At 40.4% G+C, this 17,240-nt stretch overlaps 1 protein-coding gene across 1 annotated transcript; it reads left to right on the forward strand.

Annotated features, from left to right (window-relative positions):
• The first annotated feature begins 1,641 nt into the window (after window positions 1-1,641).
• LOC129757705 (fatty acyl-CoA reductase wat-like) lies at window positions 1,642-12,488 on the forward strand. Its single transcript, XM_055754992.1, has 4 exons — window positions 1,642-1,991; window positions 10,923-11,427; window positions 11,554-11,995; window positions 12,059-12,488. The coding sequence occupies exons 1-4, from the start codon at window positions 1,746-1,748 to the stop codon at window positions 12,444-12,446; spliced, it is 1,581 nt and encodes a 526-aa protein (XP_055610967.1). The 5' UTR covers window positions 1,642-1,745; the 3' UTR covers window positions 12,447-12,488.
• Window positions 12,489-17,240: the final 4,752 nt, after the last annotated feature.

The following is a 17,240-nucleotide window of genomic DNA, read 5'->3' on the forward strand; positions in this document are numbered from 1 at the left end:
GGCTCATTATCGTGAATAAACTGTAATGAACGGAATTTCCGGAAACGATTAGCATAAAACGATACTAACTGAGTGCAAATCAGCTTGAATGGGCCACTTGAATTCTGCATTGGCAAAATACGAAGGACAAGCTTTTATCTTCCATACCCAAAAAAAGCGAATGGCTTCAGGTGACATTTCCTAATAATCGTATCTAGTGAGGAGATTTTTTCAACATTACGTTTCGTCTTGAAAAGCTTCTCTTTTTCTCTCACCAGATAGGATAGATAATGGTAATTGAATCGTTGTTAATTTCAGCCATTCAAGCAAATCTCGGAAGGTTGCCTCCAACGAATAAAGGAATTTTATCTCGGGTGCATCATTTAGATGATTTTTATAAGAAGTTTGATAACATTCAACTTCAAATATATATTTAACGTTTAATTAAACCGTCTGTTGTTCTTTTCTAAGGCCCGTCCTTGGATTTGTTCCTGAGCCAAAATTTCAGCAGTATTATGATTCTGCTGCTCGTTTCGTAAACAAAAAGCGTTTGGCCATAATCCAGCAATTAAAATTGCAACATATTTATGGACCTCTTCAAACAAGCCTCCTTCCTTTTTCATTGAGGTTTGACGGAGAAAAAAAACCCGAGGTCATTAAGCTAAGGCATGCAGAAAAATGCGCTTGGTTGGCCAGAAACGGCCACAAAATACGACATTGCCGCACTCACGATTCCGAAAATTTTGCACCCGGAGGCATTCGTCCGTTAAACTGGCCCAGGATGGATTCCGGTTCCAGTACCTAGTTAGTTGTAGTAACAGCCTTTTTCCTACAGTCGGTAGGGTGTTGCCTCATCTGCTCTCATTAGGAGGACGAAATATGGCACACAAGAACGCCCAAAAGTATGCCACCAGAGCCTGGAAGTGGTTCTTTTGAGCATGCGGATGCAGCAAGGGGATGATGGTGGGGCCAGAATTATTAAGGTAAGCAAAATTCTGAACCTGCATTTACCTGCAACACGCAAATTGCCTTCCGGGGTAGTTTTGTCGAAATTTACTATCGAGGTGACAGTTACAATTAGTTTTCGTTGTTGAAAAGCCCCAGATGAGTGGGGAACGCCAAGGCGCTGTGGAAACTATTAAGGTGTGAGGATAGTAAAAAGTTATAAAGAATGAAAACCACAAATAGTTTTTTTTTGCATTGTTTCCCTCAAGTTTATAAGTGAATTTTGAAATAATGTCAAATGAGAAACCCAATAAAGTCACAAAATTAGTTAAATACAATATTTTATATCCAATATTCCTTTTTGCATCAATCTACCTGACATTATCTTAAAACAATTATTCTGGAGGAAAAAATTTAAAACCTTTCGATTTCATTCTTATCAATTGAAAATTCCATCGGAGCATGGTTCCTGGAAGCGTCGTAGCTCGTCGTCGGAATTGGGAATCAATTTATGTACATCCCATTAACATACTGTTAAACAGCCAGACAGTATGCCAATGGAATAAACAACACTTTGGATGATCCAAATCAACTAACCCCAAGTCGATCATCGCCGTTGTTTTCGATTATAGCACCATAAACTCGATTGACTTTTCAAAACAAAGGTGACGATTAAGTTCTTCCAGTGAATATTTTACCGCGCTGCGATTAGAGCCGGTCAGTCCGACTTTTACTTTCGTTCCGGTTGGTTTAGAGTCGTCGTTATTCGGGAGCTATTGCAAAAAAAAAAATCGGTATCTTTGAAAGTTAAGACCTCAAAAATGTTGGAGCAAATTTTTACCGCCGACGACCAGAAACGTCGAGATCCGAGCCAAAGTGTCAATTCGCCTATGCGACAATTTTTCCGGGGGAAGACTGTGTTTCTCACTGGAGGGACGGGATTTCTGGGAAAACTATTCATTGAAAAGCTACTCAAGTGTGACGTTAAGGAGCTGATCCTTCTGATTCGGCCCAAACGGGGACGAACATCTCGGGAGCGGTTGCAGCGGCAGTTCGAGCGGGAAACTGTAGGTGTTTGGCGTTAGCTTTGGATTAATTTGAACACATTTGCAATTGCGTAGTTGGTAAAAATGCAGCAAAAATCAACTCAATACACTATATCTCCTATTGTGAAAAATATGCGATAAAAATTTTCCGTCCATTTAAGGCTATAATGTAAACTTTGAAGATTCAAAGATGATATTTTTAAAGTTCCAGTTAAAAGGCGTTCTGAGAGGTGTTATCAACACTTTGATGGTTGTGATAGGTAAACCAATTTGAAGATGTTTTGTGTAAATGAATAGAAGGAAACAACGACCAAGTTATATAAAAACGATGGTAAAGCTGAGTGTTCAATGAACTTTGAAATGAAATCAATTCTTAGAACTGATGAAACACCGAAAATGAGGCTCATTGTGAAAATGTAACATGAATTGGATTCGAGTTTGAAATCTATGTATCCGTACAAAAAAAATGATTGATTAGAAATGCTGCAACAAATATTTTGCATCTCTTGATAGACCAATTAGAAGAAAAAGTGATAGAATTACTTAGTATTAGAAATTTTTCGTTAAGGCGAAGCATATCTTGTGATAGGCATGCGATTGGCTCATCTCCGAGGAAGTACTCAGCGGAAAATGGCTGCCAACTTCTTGAAAAACTGATGACTGCACATTTACAGCGATTCAAAGGCAGGCAGATTATGTCCCACCAGTGTGCGAAGGGGTTAAATTTATTTTTTTTAGGAAATCAATATCGTCCTGGTCGTTGATGTGGTAAAATAGTTTAAGGTCGTCAGCGTAGCATAATTTTGGACTTTCGAGGAGTATTGGTGCATCGTTGAAGTAGATAAAGAAGATAATCGGCCCTAAATGGCTTCCCTTTGGCACACCAGAGGAACCGGAGAATTTTCTGGAGAAAGAGTCCCCCGTGCGAACTATAAATAAACGTCTAGATAGGTAGCTCCAGAACAAGCCAAGAAGAGTTTCACAGAAACCCAAGCGTTTGAGCTTTCCAATGGCATTATCGTGGATGACTTTGTCGTATGCCGTCGGTTTTAGACTTCGCAGCAAAACTTTAATGCACGTGAGAAATAAACGTCAGAAGGTTTGTTGTCGTGGAGCGCTTGAACATGAAGACCACCAATTCGAATTGTTTGGCTACTGCGCATAATGCCGAGATTCCCCGATCGTTGTTGACATCTCTCTTATTACCTTTTTTTATACACCGGAAACATGTAAGGCGCCTTCCACAGTGAGGAGAAGGTAGTTCTGTCAAGCTTGAAAAATAAGCCTAACAGGAATCAGAAAAACAGGCATGAAAGTTTTAATAAAAGTAGCCGGTATTCCGTCCGGACCCGTTGAGAAAGAATTATTGAGCTTGGTTGCACAATATTCCTGACAGCACTATCCAAATGTTCAAGGGATGTCGAAGCAGCGTTGGAATCAGATAGGTTGAGCTCAGATTCCCAGTCGTTGGTAACCAGGGTACGAGAAATCTCGACAAAGTTGGCGTTCTTGAAGTCAAGATAGAAGGGTGCTAATTTTGCAAGATTGGGCAAGTCTAGTGACATCGAACGACACCAATAAAGCAGGATGATGGTGTACCGCTTTAACGTACGGAGTAGGTGCCAAAACAACGGACGATAAAAGACTCCCATCGCTGGCAAAGCAGAGATACAACATACGACCTTTTTCGTTTGTCACGCTGTTAATCTGCCGCAAAGTCGCTGATGGGAGTCTAGTATGACGTTCGATTGGGTCGAAAAAGTTGAGCGTACTGCATACGAGCAGAGAAAGCTACCATGGTTAGAGCACCACTTCAAACCGAGCAAATTGAAGTCACCATTTTTCGTATCTATCGTATCTACGCATTCCGGGAAATATGGCGAGCTGATAAGCTTAAACCGATGAAGGTATTGCTTAAAACACCCATGACCCAAAAGGAACTGCGTCAGGTAAAAGTTGACCTCTCCATACTTCTGATTTACCCAATCTGCAAGCCGCGGGATTAGCCTATGCGTCCATCTAGAGTTGCTCGATACGTGCTTTTTGCTCCTACCACTTAAGCATTGATGCTGCAAGTTGAGTTTTACGCACTCCTCCCCAGCAAACATAAAATCGTATTAAAAATGATAACTCAAGTCATTAAAAACGTCACTGCGAATCGTAATTCCAACTAACGCAAGTTATATGTCATAAAAATAGTTGTTCGAGGTCGTATTAAATGGTTCAAATCGGATATGATCAAAAGTCCGCCATGTTTGCAGATTTTGAAAACGATTTCGTTTCTTTTTTTTTCTCCCGCGTGGATCAAGTGAGAGAACAGTTTTGGTGTTCTCTCAGCGACCAGCAGTGCAACCAGATTGCTAAAAATCAGATGGTGTATTTGCATGAATTGCCCAATGACAGAGGCAGCAAATATTGTCGCTGGCAACGAATCGCATGCGTTGAGAGAAAAAACTTGTGCTCTATTGCATTCTTTCAGTATGTATGAATATGGTGTCGAAATCGTATACTCTTATCGCTTTAGCCAGAAGTTGAAAATTTGTATGTATATTGCCTCCACTTTGGTAGGTAAATGCTGTTTTTTCGAGTTTCATACGATCCTACACACAATGCAACGGACCGACGACGAGGCATGCGTGCACTGTGGCAGTCTAGTGGAAACAGTGGAACACAAATTTTTTTCCTGCCAGCGTGTGCAGGCTGGTTTCAACTTACTACAAAGAAGACTTGGAATCATCACTGGAGGACGACTACTCAGCAGCGGAGATCTGATGCGACCATCGCTTGATGGAATCAATAAGTGCAATAAGAAGAAAATCTTTAGCCTACTTTTGAATTATATAACTTTTATCAATGATTGTGATAATAATGTAGACTTGCAAGAATTGAATTTTTACCTAGATGTTGGATATGACTGAATAATGCACACGTATGTTACTGTTACTTAAACTTCTATGGCAAATAAACTAATTTAAAACAAAAAAAAAAATCATTCTATAATGTATATGAAACGTATAACAAAGGTGTTGAGAAATATACCTACGAAAATGTTTGCTGGGTCTAACGGCTCTCGCTATGTATCGTTTTTTATCCTCCGCCAGAGTGATGTCAATGGGAATCATAGTTAGTTAGTTAATGGTCCCGTGTCGATTCTCCGACGCATAGGGCCGTAAAAGGGTGAAAGACCTCCACTGTTGACCATCCGGAGCCAGCGTTTTCACTTGGTCCCAGTCAAGATTCTCGTCCACAGTTCAGATTTTGATGGCTAGGCATCGCCGCCCCATGCTTCTGGGTCTGCCTTTCCTTCAATGTCCTTGTGGTTTCCATTGAAGTGCCTCTGTGCAAATCTCGTTCTCATCTTTTTGCAGCGTGTGCCCAATACATCTTCACTTACGTTCCCGAATCTCGATTTCTAGCGCTCTTTGATGACACCAGCAATGTAGATACTCATTTGAGATCCAGTTGCCAGGCCAATGATACTCCGCAGGCAGCGATTCACGAATACATGCAGTTTTCTCGTCATCACCGCATATGTGCACCAAGTTTCACACCCGTACAACAATACGGATTTGACGTTTGAGTTAAAGATTCGGATTTTTGTTCGTAGAGAGATCTGGCGTGAGCGCCAGATGTTCCAGAGACTCGCTAACGCAAGTCGGGGTTTTCTGATCCGGGTTTCGATGTATTTTCTGGTACCACCAGCAGGCGCTATCTGGCTACCAAGATACTGGAAGCACTCCACTTTCTCAACTTGTTGCTCAGCTACCACGAAATTTGAAGGCTCTTCGATTTGGTCTTTTCGACATTGATTTTGAGACCTGCTGCCTTGAAGCTTTCGGAGAGGTCGTCGAGTTAGCTCTGCATGTCTTGTTGTGTTTGGGCGAGCAAAAAAATATCGTCAGCCAGATCAAGGTCGTTCAGCTGCCTCGGTTTGGCCTCATCCATTAAGATGAGAAAAAGCAGCGGTGATAAAATACATCCTTGTCTCACTCCAGCAGTTATAGGGATTGAATCGGACAAGAAATCGTCGTGTTAGACCTTGCACAAAAATGCCTCGTACTGTGCCTCGATAAGACGGACTAGTTTCTCTGGGACTCCTCGTTGTCATAAAGCCTACTAGATATTTTCATGGTTCAGTCGGTGAAATGCTTTTTCGAAATCAACGAACACCAGCAAAAGAAGGTCCTGGAATTCGTTGATTTGTTCCATTATAATTCGTAGCGTTGTGATGTGGTCCACATATGATCGTCCGAATCGGAATCCACCTTGTTGCCCTCGGAGGATAGCGTCGATTTTTTTCTGGGTCCTGTTGAGGATCACTTTGCAGAGTACTTTGAGGGTTGTACAGATCAACGATATACCATGACCATGGTCGATGGTTATCATGTATAATCAAGTGCACAATATTTGACATGTGCACCGAAACGTAAGTGGCTGTCGACCATTTCAGCTGCTGTTTCAAAGATGGGCTGTGTCCTCCATAAGTAATCTCCATGTGTGGCACAACTCTTTTGTTGGTCACGAGTAGTACTTCGGTTTTATGGTGGGCTATCTGAAGCTTGACTCCTTCCTTCCAAATGCCGACCCTTTCTACATAATCCGTTGCAAGGTCCTCTACTTCCTCGTTTACTTCACCGGTGGTTATGAGCACGATATCTTCAGCGAATCCGACTATCTGCACGCCTGCTGGCAGTTCCAGCGTTAATACCTCGTTATACATGGCATTCCAAGCACAGGTCCAAGAATGGAACCCTGTGGAACACCTGCTGGTAGGGCAGTAGATTGTAACCCAGTTTCTTTTTTTTTATAATTAGTTTATTTGAAACAGCTCGTACCGTAGGTTTTAAAGAGGAAATGTCTGATTTGTGTAATTACATTTCAAAGTTTTCGATAGATTTAGATATAGTGAAGAAGAAAGAAGTATAGAAGGAAGTTATAAACGGAGATCAATAGCTTTGAGGAAAAGGTAGATTTCGAGCATGTAATCAATGTCTATCGCAGCTAATACATCTCTCATTGGGGTATTGGGTGGTTTTCCTCGGGCTCGAAGGGAGTCTATTAAATTCACCCTGGCGACAAGGTGGTCCTCACACGACCAAACAATACATATGTTCGATGTCATGGTAATCTTGACCACAACCACATAAATTGCTGCCAGCAAGATTAAAACGATAGAGTAACGCGGTTAAAGAACAATGATAGGACATGAGACGAGAAAATATTCGAATAAAATCCCGGCTCAAATACCCGGTTTCGGTTTCGTAGATCAAAATGCGAGTTTCAAAAAAAAAATCCTACCCTGGTATCACTAGCGTTGTTGAAGGCATTTTCTACATCGACCATCAAAATGACCCGATGACAAACACCTTTCCTCTTCTTTTCTGTCACCATTTGAATGGCATCCACTGTGGATCTCCCTTTCCGAAAACCGAACTATCTGTTCGATAGTCTTCTTTCACCCTCTGTTCAAATACATAGTTAGTCTGTTGTAGATTATCCTCTGTCGTAGTTTACCAAGGGTATCCAACAGGCAAATAGGTCTACAAGGTGGCGGATGCCCTGGAGGTTTTCCCGGTTTCGGTAGTAACACCAGCATCGCAGTTTTCCACAGGTTGGCGAAAGATCATTAGTCGAGAACTTTTGTAACACCACTCTGAAAGTACCTGGAATGGTCTGTACCGTCACCTTCACCACGAGGCTAGTGGTCACTGCCTCGGGCCCTGCTGCGAGAAAAGATGCGTGACAATTTCCTTATTTTTTTCCGGACATTTTTAGCTTGGCGACTGCGAGCCAAAGAATCCTGCTAGTTCAAATCTATAGGCTTGGCCACATGCGTTGTTTTTTACGCTCTACTACTGTGCTCTGTAGCAGTTCCCCTTGATCGCCATGAAAACTCGCTTAAGTGCTACTCTGGCTGCTCCATAAACGGCACTTCTCGATTCTGGCTCTTAGGTCCACCAGTAAGCCAGTCGTCGCAACCACTTGGGTATACTTCTTCTGGGCATAGCCATGGCGCACATAGCTACTATAATTTTCGTATACTGCTCAGAATTTTGCACTTTCTATGCTTACTTCATGTTTATAGTTTCGACGCAGCCTTCCTGATTAAAAACTTTAATCTTCCATCTGCTCCTATCACTACAAGGGCCTTCCTTTTTAATTCGTGAGCGAGTTCATCCAACACTGTGTTGAACTCCCCGATCTTCTATCTTGGTGGAGCGTAGCAGCTGCAGAAAAAGATGCCGTTGATTATTGCAATCACGAATCCGTCCTGAGAATCTGTCACTACCTCCTGAATGGGAAAACACCCTGTGATTTAGACAGCAGCTAAGCCAGACCAATCTGCTGCCCAGTTACCATTTCCAGGCGAAATTATATATGGTTCTGACAATGGCACTACATCCCATTTCTTTTCGCCTACCGTTTGCTCTAGCCGAAACTAAGCTACCTCGCTAAATATGATTCAGATTTAGCTGGATTATATCCAATTTTACTGGATTGTTTTGGGTTTTTATATGTCAGGCTCAGCGTTGCCAGATTGAAACCCGCTTAAGTCCGTAGATTTCACGAAAATCGAAAAATGTACTGTTTTCGGCTAAATAAAACTTGATGACCTTTTTTTTTTGGTCGTCAGGTAGAATTTTCATTCATCCGCAGAATCCCTTGAATTTATTCGATAATCCGTAGAAAATCCGTAGGAAATGCTGAGAATCCGTAGATTTGGAGCATCGATCCGTAGCTCCGTGGAAATGGTCAAAATCCGTAGAACTACGGAGAAATCCGTAGATCTGGCAAGGCTGGTCAGGCTATCCGAGCTACCAGATTCGTCTGCCTGCTTACATCCAGTTCATCTTTTTGGGTGCGTCTTGTTTTGGTGACGCTCTCGCCAAAAGCAGATAACTTTGGCTCTGCGCGAAGCTTCCAGAAAAGGTCCACATACTCGAATCACTCGTAGAGGTTTGGGCTTTGGGGGTGGTTCGGGCTTTATGACTACTTTTCTTTCTTCGTTCTCCTTTCTATTACAAACCATGCCTCCAGCACTGCTTTCTCCGTAGGCATCCTTATAGTCCGCACCACTCCCTTTTGAGAGGAATCGTTTACGACGGGGAAGTCGCGATACTTTTCGCCTTTCTTCTCGGCTTGGACTTCTTCGAAGGTCCTTGAGGTGAACCAATGTTGCCTCACTCCAGGTTTTTCTCCGCAGCTTCGGCTTTCCCCACCAGCTCCCATCAATTTAGGAACCCTTGATGTGCGTGTGCACGTTGTTTGTACTTCGCACAAACTCCTGCATCTGGTCGGCCATGTCAGCTACCTACAGAGGCCATATTTTGAGATGCCCCTAGGTGCACCTCTTCCCGCGACTGTTGCCAGCTTCTCTTGCTGGGAACTACTGAGGTTTTCAGTGGACTCACCTTCGACCGGGTGCCTATCTCCTTACCTAACTCCGTTACTACTTTGCTCAGAAGAGAAGACCTAAGGAGTCCTCCCTTAGCAAAGACCTCTCTCTGCGTTCTTCTACCTTCTCCTTCTTCGTCCGAGCTAACGTCAGTTGTCTCAACGTTCCTTCTTTTTTGGGTGTTGTTGCTGTTTATATTTATGTTTGGTCCCACTAGTAGCTAGGGAAATATACGGTCCACTGCGCTAGTGCCCTGAATTAGCGCTGCAAGGACTCCAGAGTAATGGCACTGACACATTTCGACCTGCCAACAATCAATACAGTCTTTCGTATGAAGGCGTTTCCACGTCCCCATGAGCGGCACACTTTTTGCAACCTTGGGTCATTGTTTCCAGACTGATTATGGCAACAATGGATGGAACTCAGTTCTGTGTTCGAACTTCGAGTGAATTGTAGAGTTCATTCGAATCGCGCAGGGGGATTCGACAAGGCAATGGTCTATACTGCATGATGTTTAACGTGGCGCTAGAAGATATTCTTCAACAAGCGGTGGGTGAAATGCGGGGCACTATCTTCAACAGATCCAGTCAAATTATCTGCTTTGCTAACGACATTTACATTGTCTAGAGACGATCTGCGGCGGTGGAGGAAGTCTACCGCAAACTGAAACGCGAAGCGGGAAAGAATGGGAAGACGATTAATACGTCCAAAACGAAGTATATGTTGGCCTGCGGATCCAAGACCGCAAAGCCCGCTTGTCCAAGGTTAAGATCGACGGCGACGAACTGGAGACAGTCAAAGTCATCGATTCTATTTCGGCTCACTGGTGACCACAGACAATGACACCAGCCGTGAGATCTGGTGGCGAAAGATCAGCGGACATTGTACCAACTGTAGACTCCCCAAGCATCAACGGTCTAGAAGACTTAGCTCTCGCACGAAGTGTAACCTTTACAAGACGCTTGTTAGTCCGGGCGTACCCTACGCGCACGAGACATAGATATTGCTCGAGGAGCACCTGCGCACACTCGAAGTACTCAAAGCACCATATTTGGCTGCGTGCAGAAGAACGGAGTATGGGACGAAGGATGAACCACGAGCTCGCGGGGCTCTTCGGCGAATCTAATACTCAGGAGGTGGTGAAGGCTGACCGGATACGCTGGGAATGACATGTTGTGAGAATGCCGGATGACTATGCTGCGCAACTCGTGTTAGCTACGAGTCCGGCAGGAACGAGATTAATGAGGGCAAAACGAGCAAGGTGGTTAAAACAAGTGGAGCGTGTTCTGGAGTTTGTAGGATGCCCGAGAAGTTGAAGAACAGTTGCCATGGACCGAGTGAATGTTAGGAGCTATATTCATCAAGTTATGTCGTGAGGCGGAAAACTATGAAAATAAAAAATAATAATATTTTTAATTTCTCGAACTAGATGTTAGTTGTTACATTATATAAAAAGAAATTTAAAAAGTTTAGTTCTTTTTGCTCCGTGGCTACGAAAATAGCTTTTAAAATTTACTTTTTGTAATATGTATTCAATCAGCATTTTCTCCCACCAGGTTTACCAAAACTACTCTCAGAATCCCAACTCCTACTGGACGCGCATCCGGGTGATAGATGGTGCGCTACAGTACACAGAACTGAACCTGCCAGAGATCGATATCGAGTACCTGAAGAACAATGTCGAGATAGTTATTCACTCGGCAGCAGACGTCAATCTGGACACCTCGATTCAGAATGCCATCAAAACCAATGTATTCGGGGCCCAGGAACTGCTCAAAATCGCCCTGGGCATGAAAAAGTTGATCTCATTTTTGTACATTTCGACGGCATACTCGAACTGCATCCAGGAAGAAATTTTCGAACGGTACTACGATGTGCACATTCAACCGACGGAGCTGGTCAAGATAGCCGATACCTTGCAAGAGGAGGATATGGATACGTTGTCCCGTAAAATTATCCACCCCTGGCCCAATACCTACACCTTTGCAAAAGCTACGGCAGAAAATGTATTCCGGGAATACTGTAACCGATTGCCAATTGTGCTAATAAGACCGTCAATTGGTAAGTTTGGTTTCCTTGGTCAATCATACATTGAAACATATCTGGAGCCTCTTTCAAGCCGAAGAACATGCGATCAGTCTCATAATGCTTAAAACCTTATTTGTCAATTGCTTTTATTCCAAACAGTGATTGCAACTGTGGATGATCCTATTGAAGGGTGGACCGACAACGTGTACGGGCTAAACGGCGTCATCAGTGGAGTGGGTAGTGGCGTACTTCGGATTCTTCTCATTGATAATCAATACCACTCGGATATCATACCGGCCGATTTGGTGGTCAATTCAAGCCTCGCCGCCATCTGGTACAGCACAACGCAACAGGTGGGGGTGCCGGCAGAGGAAAAAGTATTCAATTGCGTTTCCCGGGTGGACAATCCGTTTACCTACGAGAAAGTTTGCCAGTACTGCATGGAGTGCAAATTCATTTGCCCGGCGATAAAAACGCTTTGGTTCCCTCGCTACAATCACACCAAATCGAAAACTGTATACTACTTCCTGAATATTTTGTACCACTTCATACCTGCGTTGTTTTTCGATTTGCTTGCCAGAATTATGGGAGAAAAACCTAGGTAATATCTATAGTTTAAAATGACTGATAAAATAATTTCTATTTTAACAATTTCTGGTTTCAGAGTGGTTTTCCTGTATCGAAAAATTCAACAATTCACAGATGTTCTACAATTCTTCACCAACAACCAGTGGTGGTTCAGGAACGAAAACATGCGGAAGGTATACGACAGCATGTCCGTGGAGGATAAGGAATTCTTCCCATCAGATGTTAAGAAAATCGATTGGCACGACTTTTTCTACATCTATGTAATGGGCCTCAGGAAATACGTAATGAAGGAGAATCTAGAAAACCTTAAAGAGGCAAAGCGCAAGATGGTTTTGCTTTGCATCATGCACTACACTCTGTTGACAGTGTTATATTTGCTAGCCGCTTGGGCTTTGGTCGTGGTTTTTCGAAGTGATTCAGTGCAGAGCACAATCGCGTGGGGACGTGAAGTTCTGCCATTTTAATAATAAGTACCTAGATCTTAAATTGAATAAATTCTTTTTACTTCTGAATCTAAGATTTTTATTTCAAGACCTCCATTATTCTTTTATAACCTTCTGGTAGAAATTATGAGATGATTAATGCGGAAGTTTTTTTTTCTTGATTGATGTACAAAATAATGCAATAATTACATAATGAAATTTGTGCATCTCCATTCTATCGATTGGAATATTACACATGTACATCACACGGTCATCAGATTTTTGCAACCCAATGCAGCACCCACTACTGTAGGGCATCGAAATCAATTTGAAAACATAATTTTTCAACCACCTTAACCTACCTGTTGTTTTTGTTGTTACGAGGCTCACCAACAACATGGAAAAAAATTATGTACTGATCGAAACTGCATTTCAATTATCTCGATACGGTGGAAAAGCGCATTCAACTCTGATTTCATCCCCTGTCTGCCCTCATCCGGTCCATTGAGAATTCAACCGTTAAACCAAACGAAAATCCCACCAGATGACCACCGCCATCAGGACCAACAACAACCGATTCATTTGTCCCTTGAGAGAGGGATACGGGGCACCGGAAACGCAAAATCGGATCCGCTTGGCAGCGACGAAATCGAAAACACTGAACGAACTAAAAAAATTAATTACTCAACATTGTGATTCTTTCTTCCGGGACGAGCCTGGGAGAGGCTTGGGAAAACCACATGGCCGGAAGTAGCTAGGCAGCGAAGAGCGGGTTGGGAATTGCTTAATTAAATCGGTCGTGCAATGGTTATTTAATGTTTATCTTTCATTAAACATGTTGCGCGGCGGCTTTAAAGATTTGTTGGGTTCTTCGGCGGCAAAAGCAAGATAGAAGAAAATGGAAATCCGTCCCCGAAAATATAATAAAACCGGGATCGAGCACTGTCTCAAAACGACGACCGGAAGTCGATTTGCATTTGTCTGTTTTTGCAACTGTGTTTCTTGATAAGGAAAAATTTATCGGGGCAAACGCAAGTCATGAACTAAAACTGAATTTTTACGAAGCAGATCACAACTCCAAAAGATACATAAACTAAACTACATCAATTAAAAAAAAACGAAATAGTACTGAATAAGTGAATCTTTCACAAAATTTGTATTTTAAATAAACCTTATATTTTCCATTTTATTCTTTTCTATTTTATTCTATTATTTCCACTTTATTCTAAAATTCTATTTTTTCTGTTTTTTCTATTAACTCAAGGGATAAAATCATTAAGAGGGGGGGTTGGGTCTAACACTTTCAAAAAATCGATTTTTTTTATTTTTTTATTTTCTTATTGTGAAACATTTCAAGAATGCTGTGTCAAATTTTTCAAGTCAATCGAAGCAAAACTGTAGAAATTATAGGCCTTTATCTCCTTCTATCTAATACTGCAAGAGAGAAAGAGAGCAGAAACTTTAAACGCGTTTTTCTCGAAAGCACATTTTGAAAGTCAGTGGACATCGTCATTTGAAAACTACTTCACCGATTCTTTTCAAATTTGGAACATAGTTTCTACATATAAAATACCAAACCCCAAGGATTTTCTTTCTTTTTACTTTGGGGAGATTTTACAGATGGCGGATTTTTTTGTGAAAAATCGTAGTTTTTACTTCAAACAGCCACAAAAATTTAAAAAAAGAAATTTTAAGTTAAATAAAATCGTCGGGGTCCAGAAAAACATCTATTAAAAATATTTTGCCCTGATTTTTTGACTTCAGATGATTCTGTGCTGAGATACAGTGTCCACCGCAAATCCTGTTTTCTAAAAGGCATCCTCGAAAGTGCTCCGTCACCGGCTCATTTTTCAATATTTATCTACGAAAAAAAAATACTAAATGTTCTTTTAACAATGTATACATTTAACAATGAATACATTTGTTTGAACGATACTCTAAAAAAATTCGTGAAAATGGTGCTTTTTTTACCCGTTAGACCCTACTCCCCCCTTAAAGTTTAAAATGTTTTGTCCACTTTAATAATCGAATTTTCTAGTTAAGTATGTTCATTTCTTGGGCTGCTATGAATTCATAACATTTTCCTTAGGCTCAAATTTTAAACGATATTTGAGACTCTTGGAGTCAAAGGGGTATAAGTGCCTAAAAGCTTATTTCGAGAAAACACGCTATTAAATTGATGTGTTTGGCCATTTTCCATACATTTTTCAAAAATTTATATTTTTCTTTTGAGTACAAAAGGATGTAAATAAAAATCTAAAAATTCGTAAAAATCATCAAATGTACACACTTAATCTTTTCTCCTGTTTCCTTCTCGGAGCGATTTCGTCCTGTATTTTCAACAGCTGAAATTACAGGACGATTTCAGGACAGCAAAATCGCTCAGGAAAACAACTGTCAAATTGTCCTGTAGGTTCGAAACGGTTTTCTCCTGTGGTTTTCTGTAAGCTCGAGATTCTTTCCTCCCGCGATTTACAGGGAATTCTGATTTTCTCGTTTATAAATAAAAACAATGTTTTATTCATTCACACATAAATTAATTTATTGTCACACTTTTGTTTTATCACACAACACAATTGTATACTTACAAAATCGATGCAATTGACTAAAAAACGCTTTTTCCGACCCATTTTGAAAAAGATTTGTTCAATCGGATCGACGGGAAGGCGTTAGTGATTCCTCGAAGATGTTGACAAATCGGCTGAACAAGCTGCTGTACGTGTGTGTTTAGCGGTGCTACTACTGCTTAGACATTCTGAAAAAACCCCGCGGGGCGCCTGGTGAAGAAGTCGACAGATCGATCGCTTAAGCCAAAGAAATTATCTGCGGGATACAATTTCGTTAATCATTAGTATTTATGAGCCACCAGATTACCAAAATGGAACTTACCGATTCTCATCTGGATGATGCACTCAACACGGCCGACGGAACCGGTAGCGCTTTACGAGACTCCCGTTGGGTTTGTCGTCACTCGCAGTTTGAACAAAAAAAAACATTAAACTATTTAAAATTTGTTAAAACTGCTACGGAAAGCAACTGAAAGAAAATAACGATGAACTGAACTCTTTCGCGGACGAACTGAACTTTTTAGTTTAAGCACGTTTAAGCAATGTTAGAAAGAGAAAGAAATCCTTTTGTTTTTTTTTATTACAGGAGAGTAAGAGAAAAAAAAATTGACAAGAAATGTGTCTACAGGGATTCAGGAGAATACTGTCCTGAATTCACGGAGTTTGTTTGAGTTCCTATGCACTCGGAGAAATGTCGGCCTTAATTTCAGGAAAAATTAAGTATCAGGAAATTCGGGTGGTTTCACGTACGAATTTCGTGAAAATTGAGCAGTTCCCCTGTGGTTCGGAGAATCGAGGTCCCGAGCGGAATATATGCAATCTAAGTGTGTAGTTTTAAATACGAGGAATTGTTTGGCATCATTAACTCAAAATCCACCATTTTGTCACTTAAACCCCTTTGGTTCTAAGGGCGCCATTTGTGTTCATTCGAATGGAAAAAAAATTTGACCAATTTAAAGCACTTCTCATCTGGAGAACCGCTTTTTATTTTCTTTGTTCAAAAGTAATTTGCACAGCATAAGAATGGTTATTTTTTTAGCTTCATTTTCCATCAATAGATTTTCAGTTACCTTTGTTTTAGAATTGAGTATTATGTCGTGGATATTTAAAAATTTGAGCATGAAATTAAAATGAATTGCTTGATTCGAGAATTAACAAACTATCATAAACATGAAATCCTCATCGATTTTTAAAAGAATATTTTTGAATCAGGTTGTTATCTGTGATTTGAATAAAAATCTTGCAAAGAATGAAGTTCTTTAAATATCTATATTAGAATGATAAACCCGTTAATACCTTCTATTACTTGCTGCCATTATGTTGAAACAACCGATTTTTCTTTCAATATGAATATTCAAAAACTTTTTGGTCTTTTGAAATTATCAATAATTTTTCCTTTCCTTTGCAATGAAATATAAAAATGATTCAGAAACACATTTCAACACTTTTATGAGTAAGTTTTTCTTAGTATTATTTTTTTCCTAATAATATTGTCGTAATTGCTGAAATAAATTTCGAAAATAAAAGATGTACGCAGTGATGCAAAAATAATCTGCTTAAGGGGGGGGTAGGGTCTAACGGGTATAAAAATACACCATTTTCACGATTTTTTTCTAGAGCTATCGTTCAAACAAATGTATTCAAATTTTTTGCATTATACAAAGCATTGTTGAAAGAACATTTAGTAATTTTTTCGTAGAAAAATATTGAAAAGTGATCCGGTGACGGAGCACTTTCGAGGATGCCTTTTAGAAAACAGGATTTGCGGTGGACACTGTATCTCAGCACAGAATCATCTGAAATCAAAAAATCAGAGCAAAATATTTTTAATAGATGTTTTTCTGGACCCCAACGTTTTTATTTAACTTAAAAATATTTTTATGAAATTTTTGTGGCTGTTTAAAGTAAAAACTACGATTTTTCACTTAAAAATCCGCCATTTTTCACCTGTAAAATCTCCCCAAAGTAAAAAAATCAAAAAAGAAAAACGTTGGGGTCTGGTATTTTATATGTAGAAAATATGATCCAAATTTGAAAAGAATCGGATAAGTAGTTTTCAAATGACGATGTCCACGGACTTTAAAAATGTGCTTTCGAGAAAAACGCGTTTGAAGTTTCTGCTCTTGCTTTCTTGCAGTATTAGATAGCAGGAGATAAATGCCTATAACTTCTATAGTTTTGCTTCAATTGACTTGAAAATTTGACACAACATTCTTGAAATGTTTTACAATAAGAAAATAAAAAAATAAAAAAATCGATTTTTTGAAAG

Source organism: Uranotaenia lowii, chromosome 3 (assembly GCF_029784155.1).
Source record: "Uranotaenia lowii strain MFRU-FL chromosome 3, ASM2978415v1, whole genome shotgun sequence".
NCBI lineage: Eukaryota > Metazoa > Arthropoda > Insecta > Diptera > Culicidae > Uranotaenia > Uranotaenia lowii.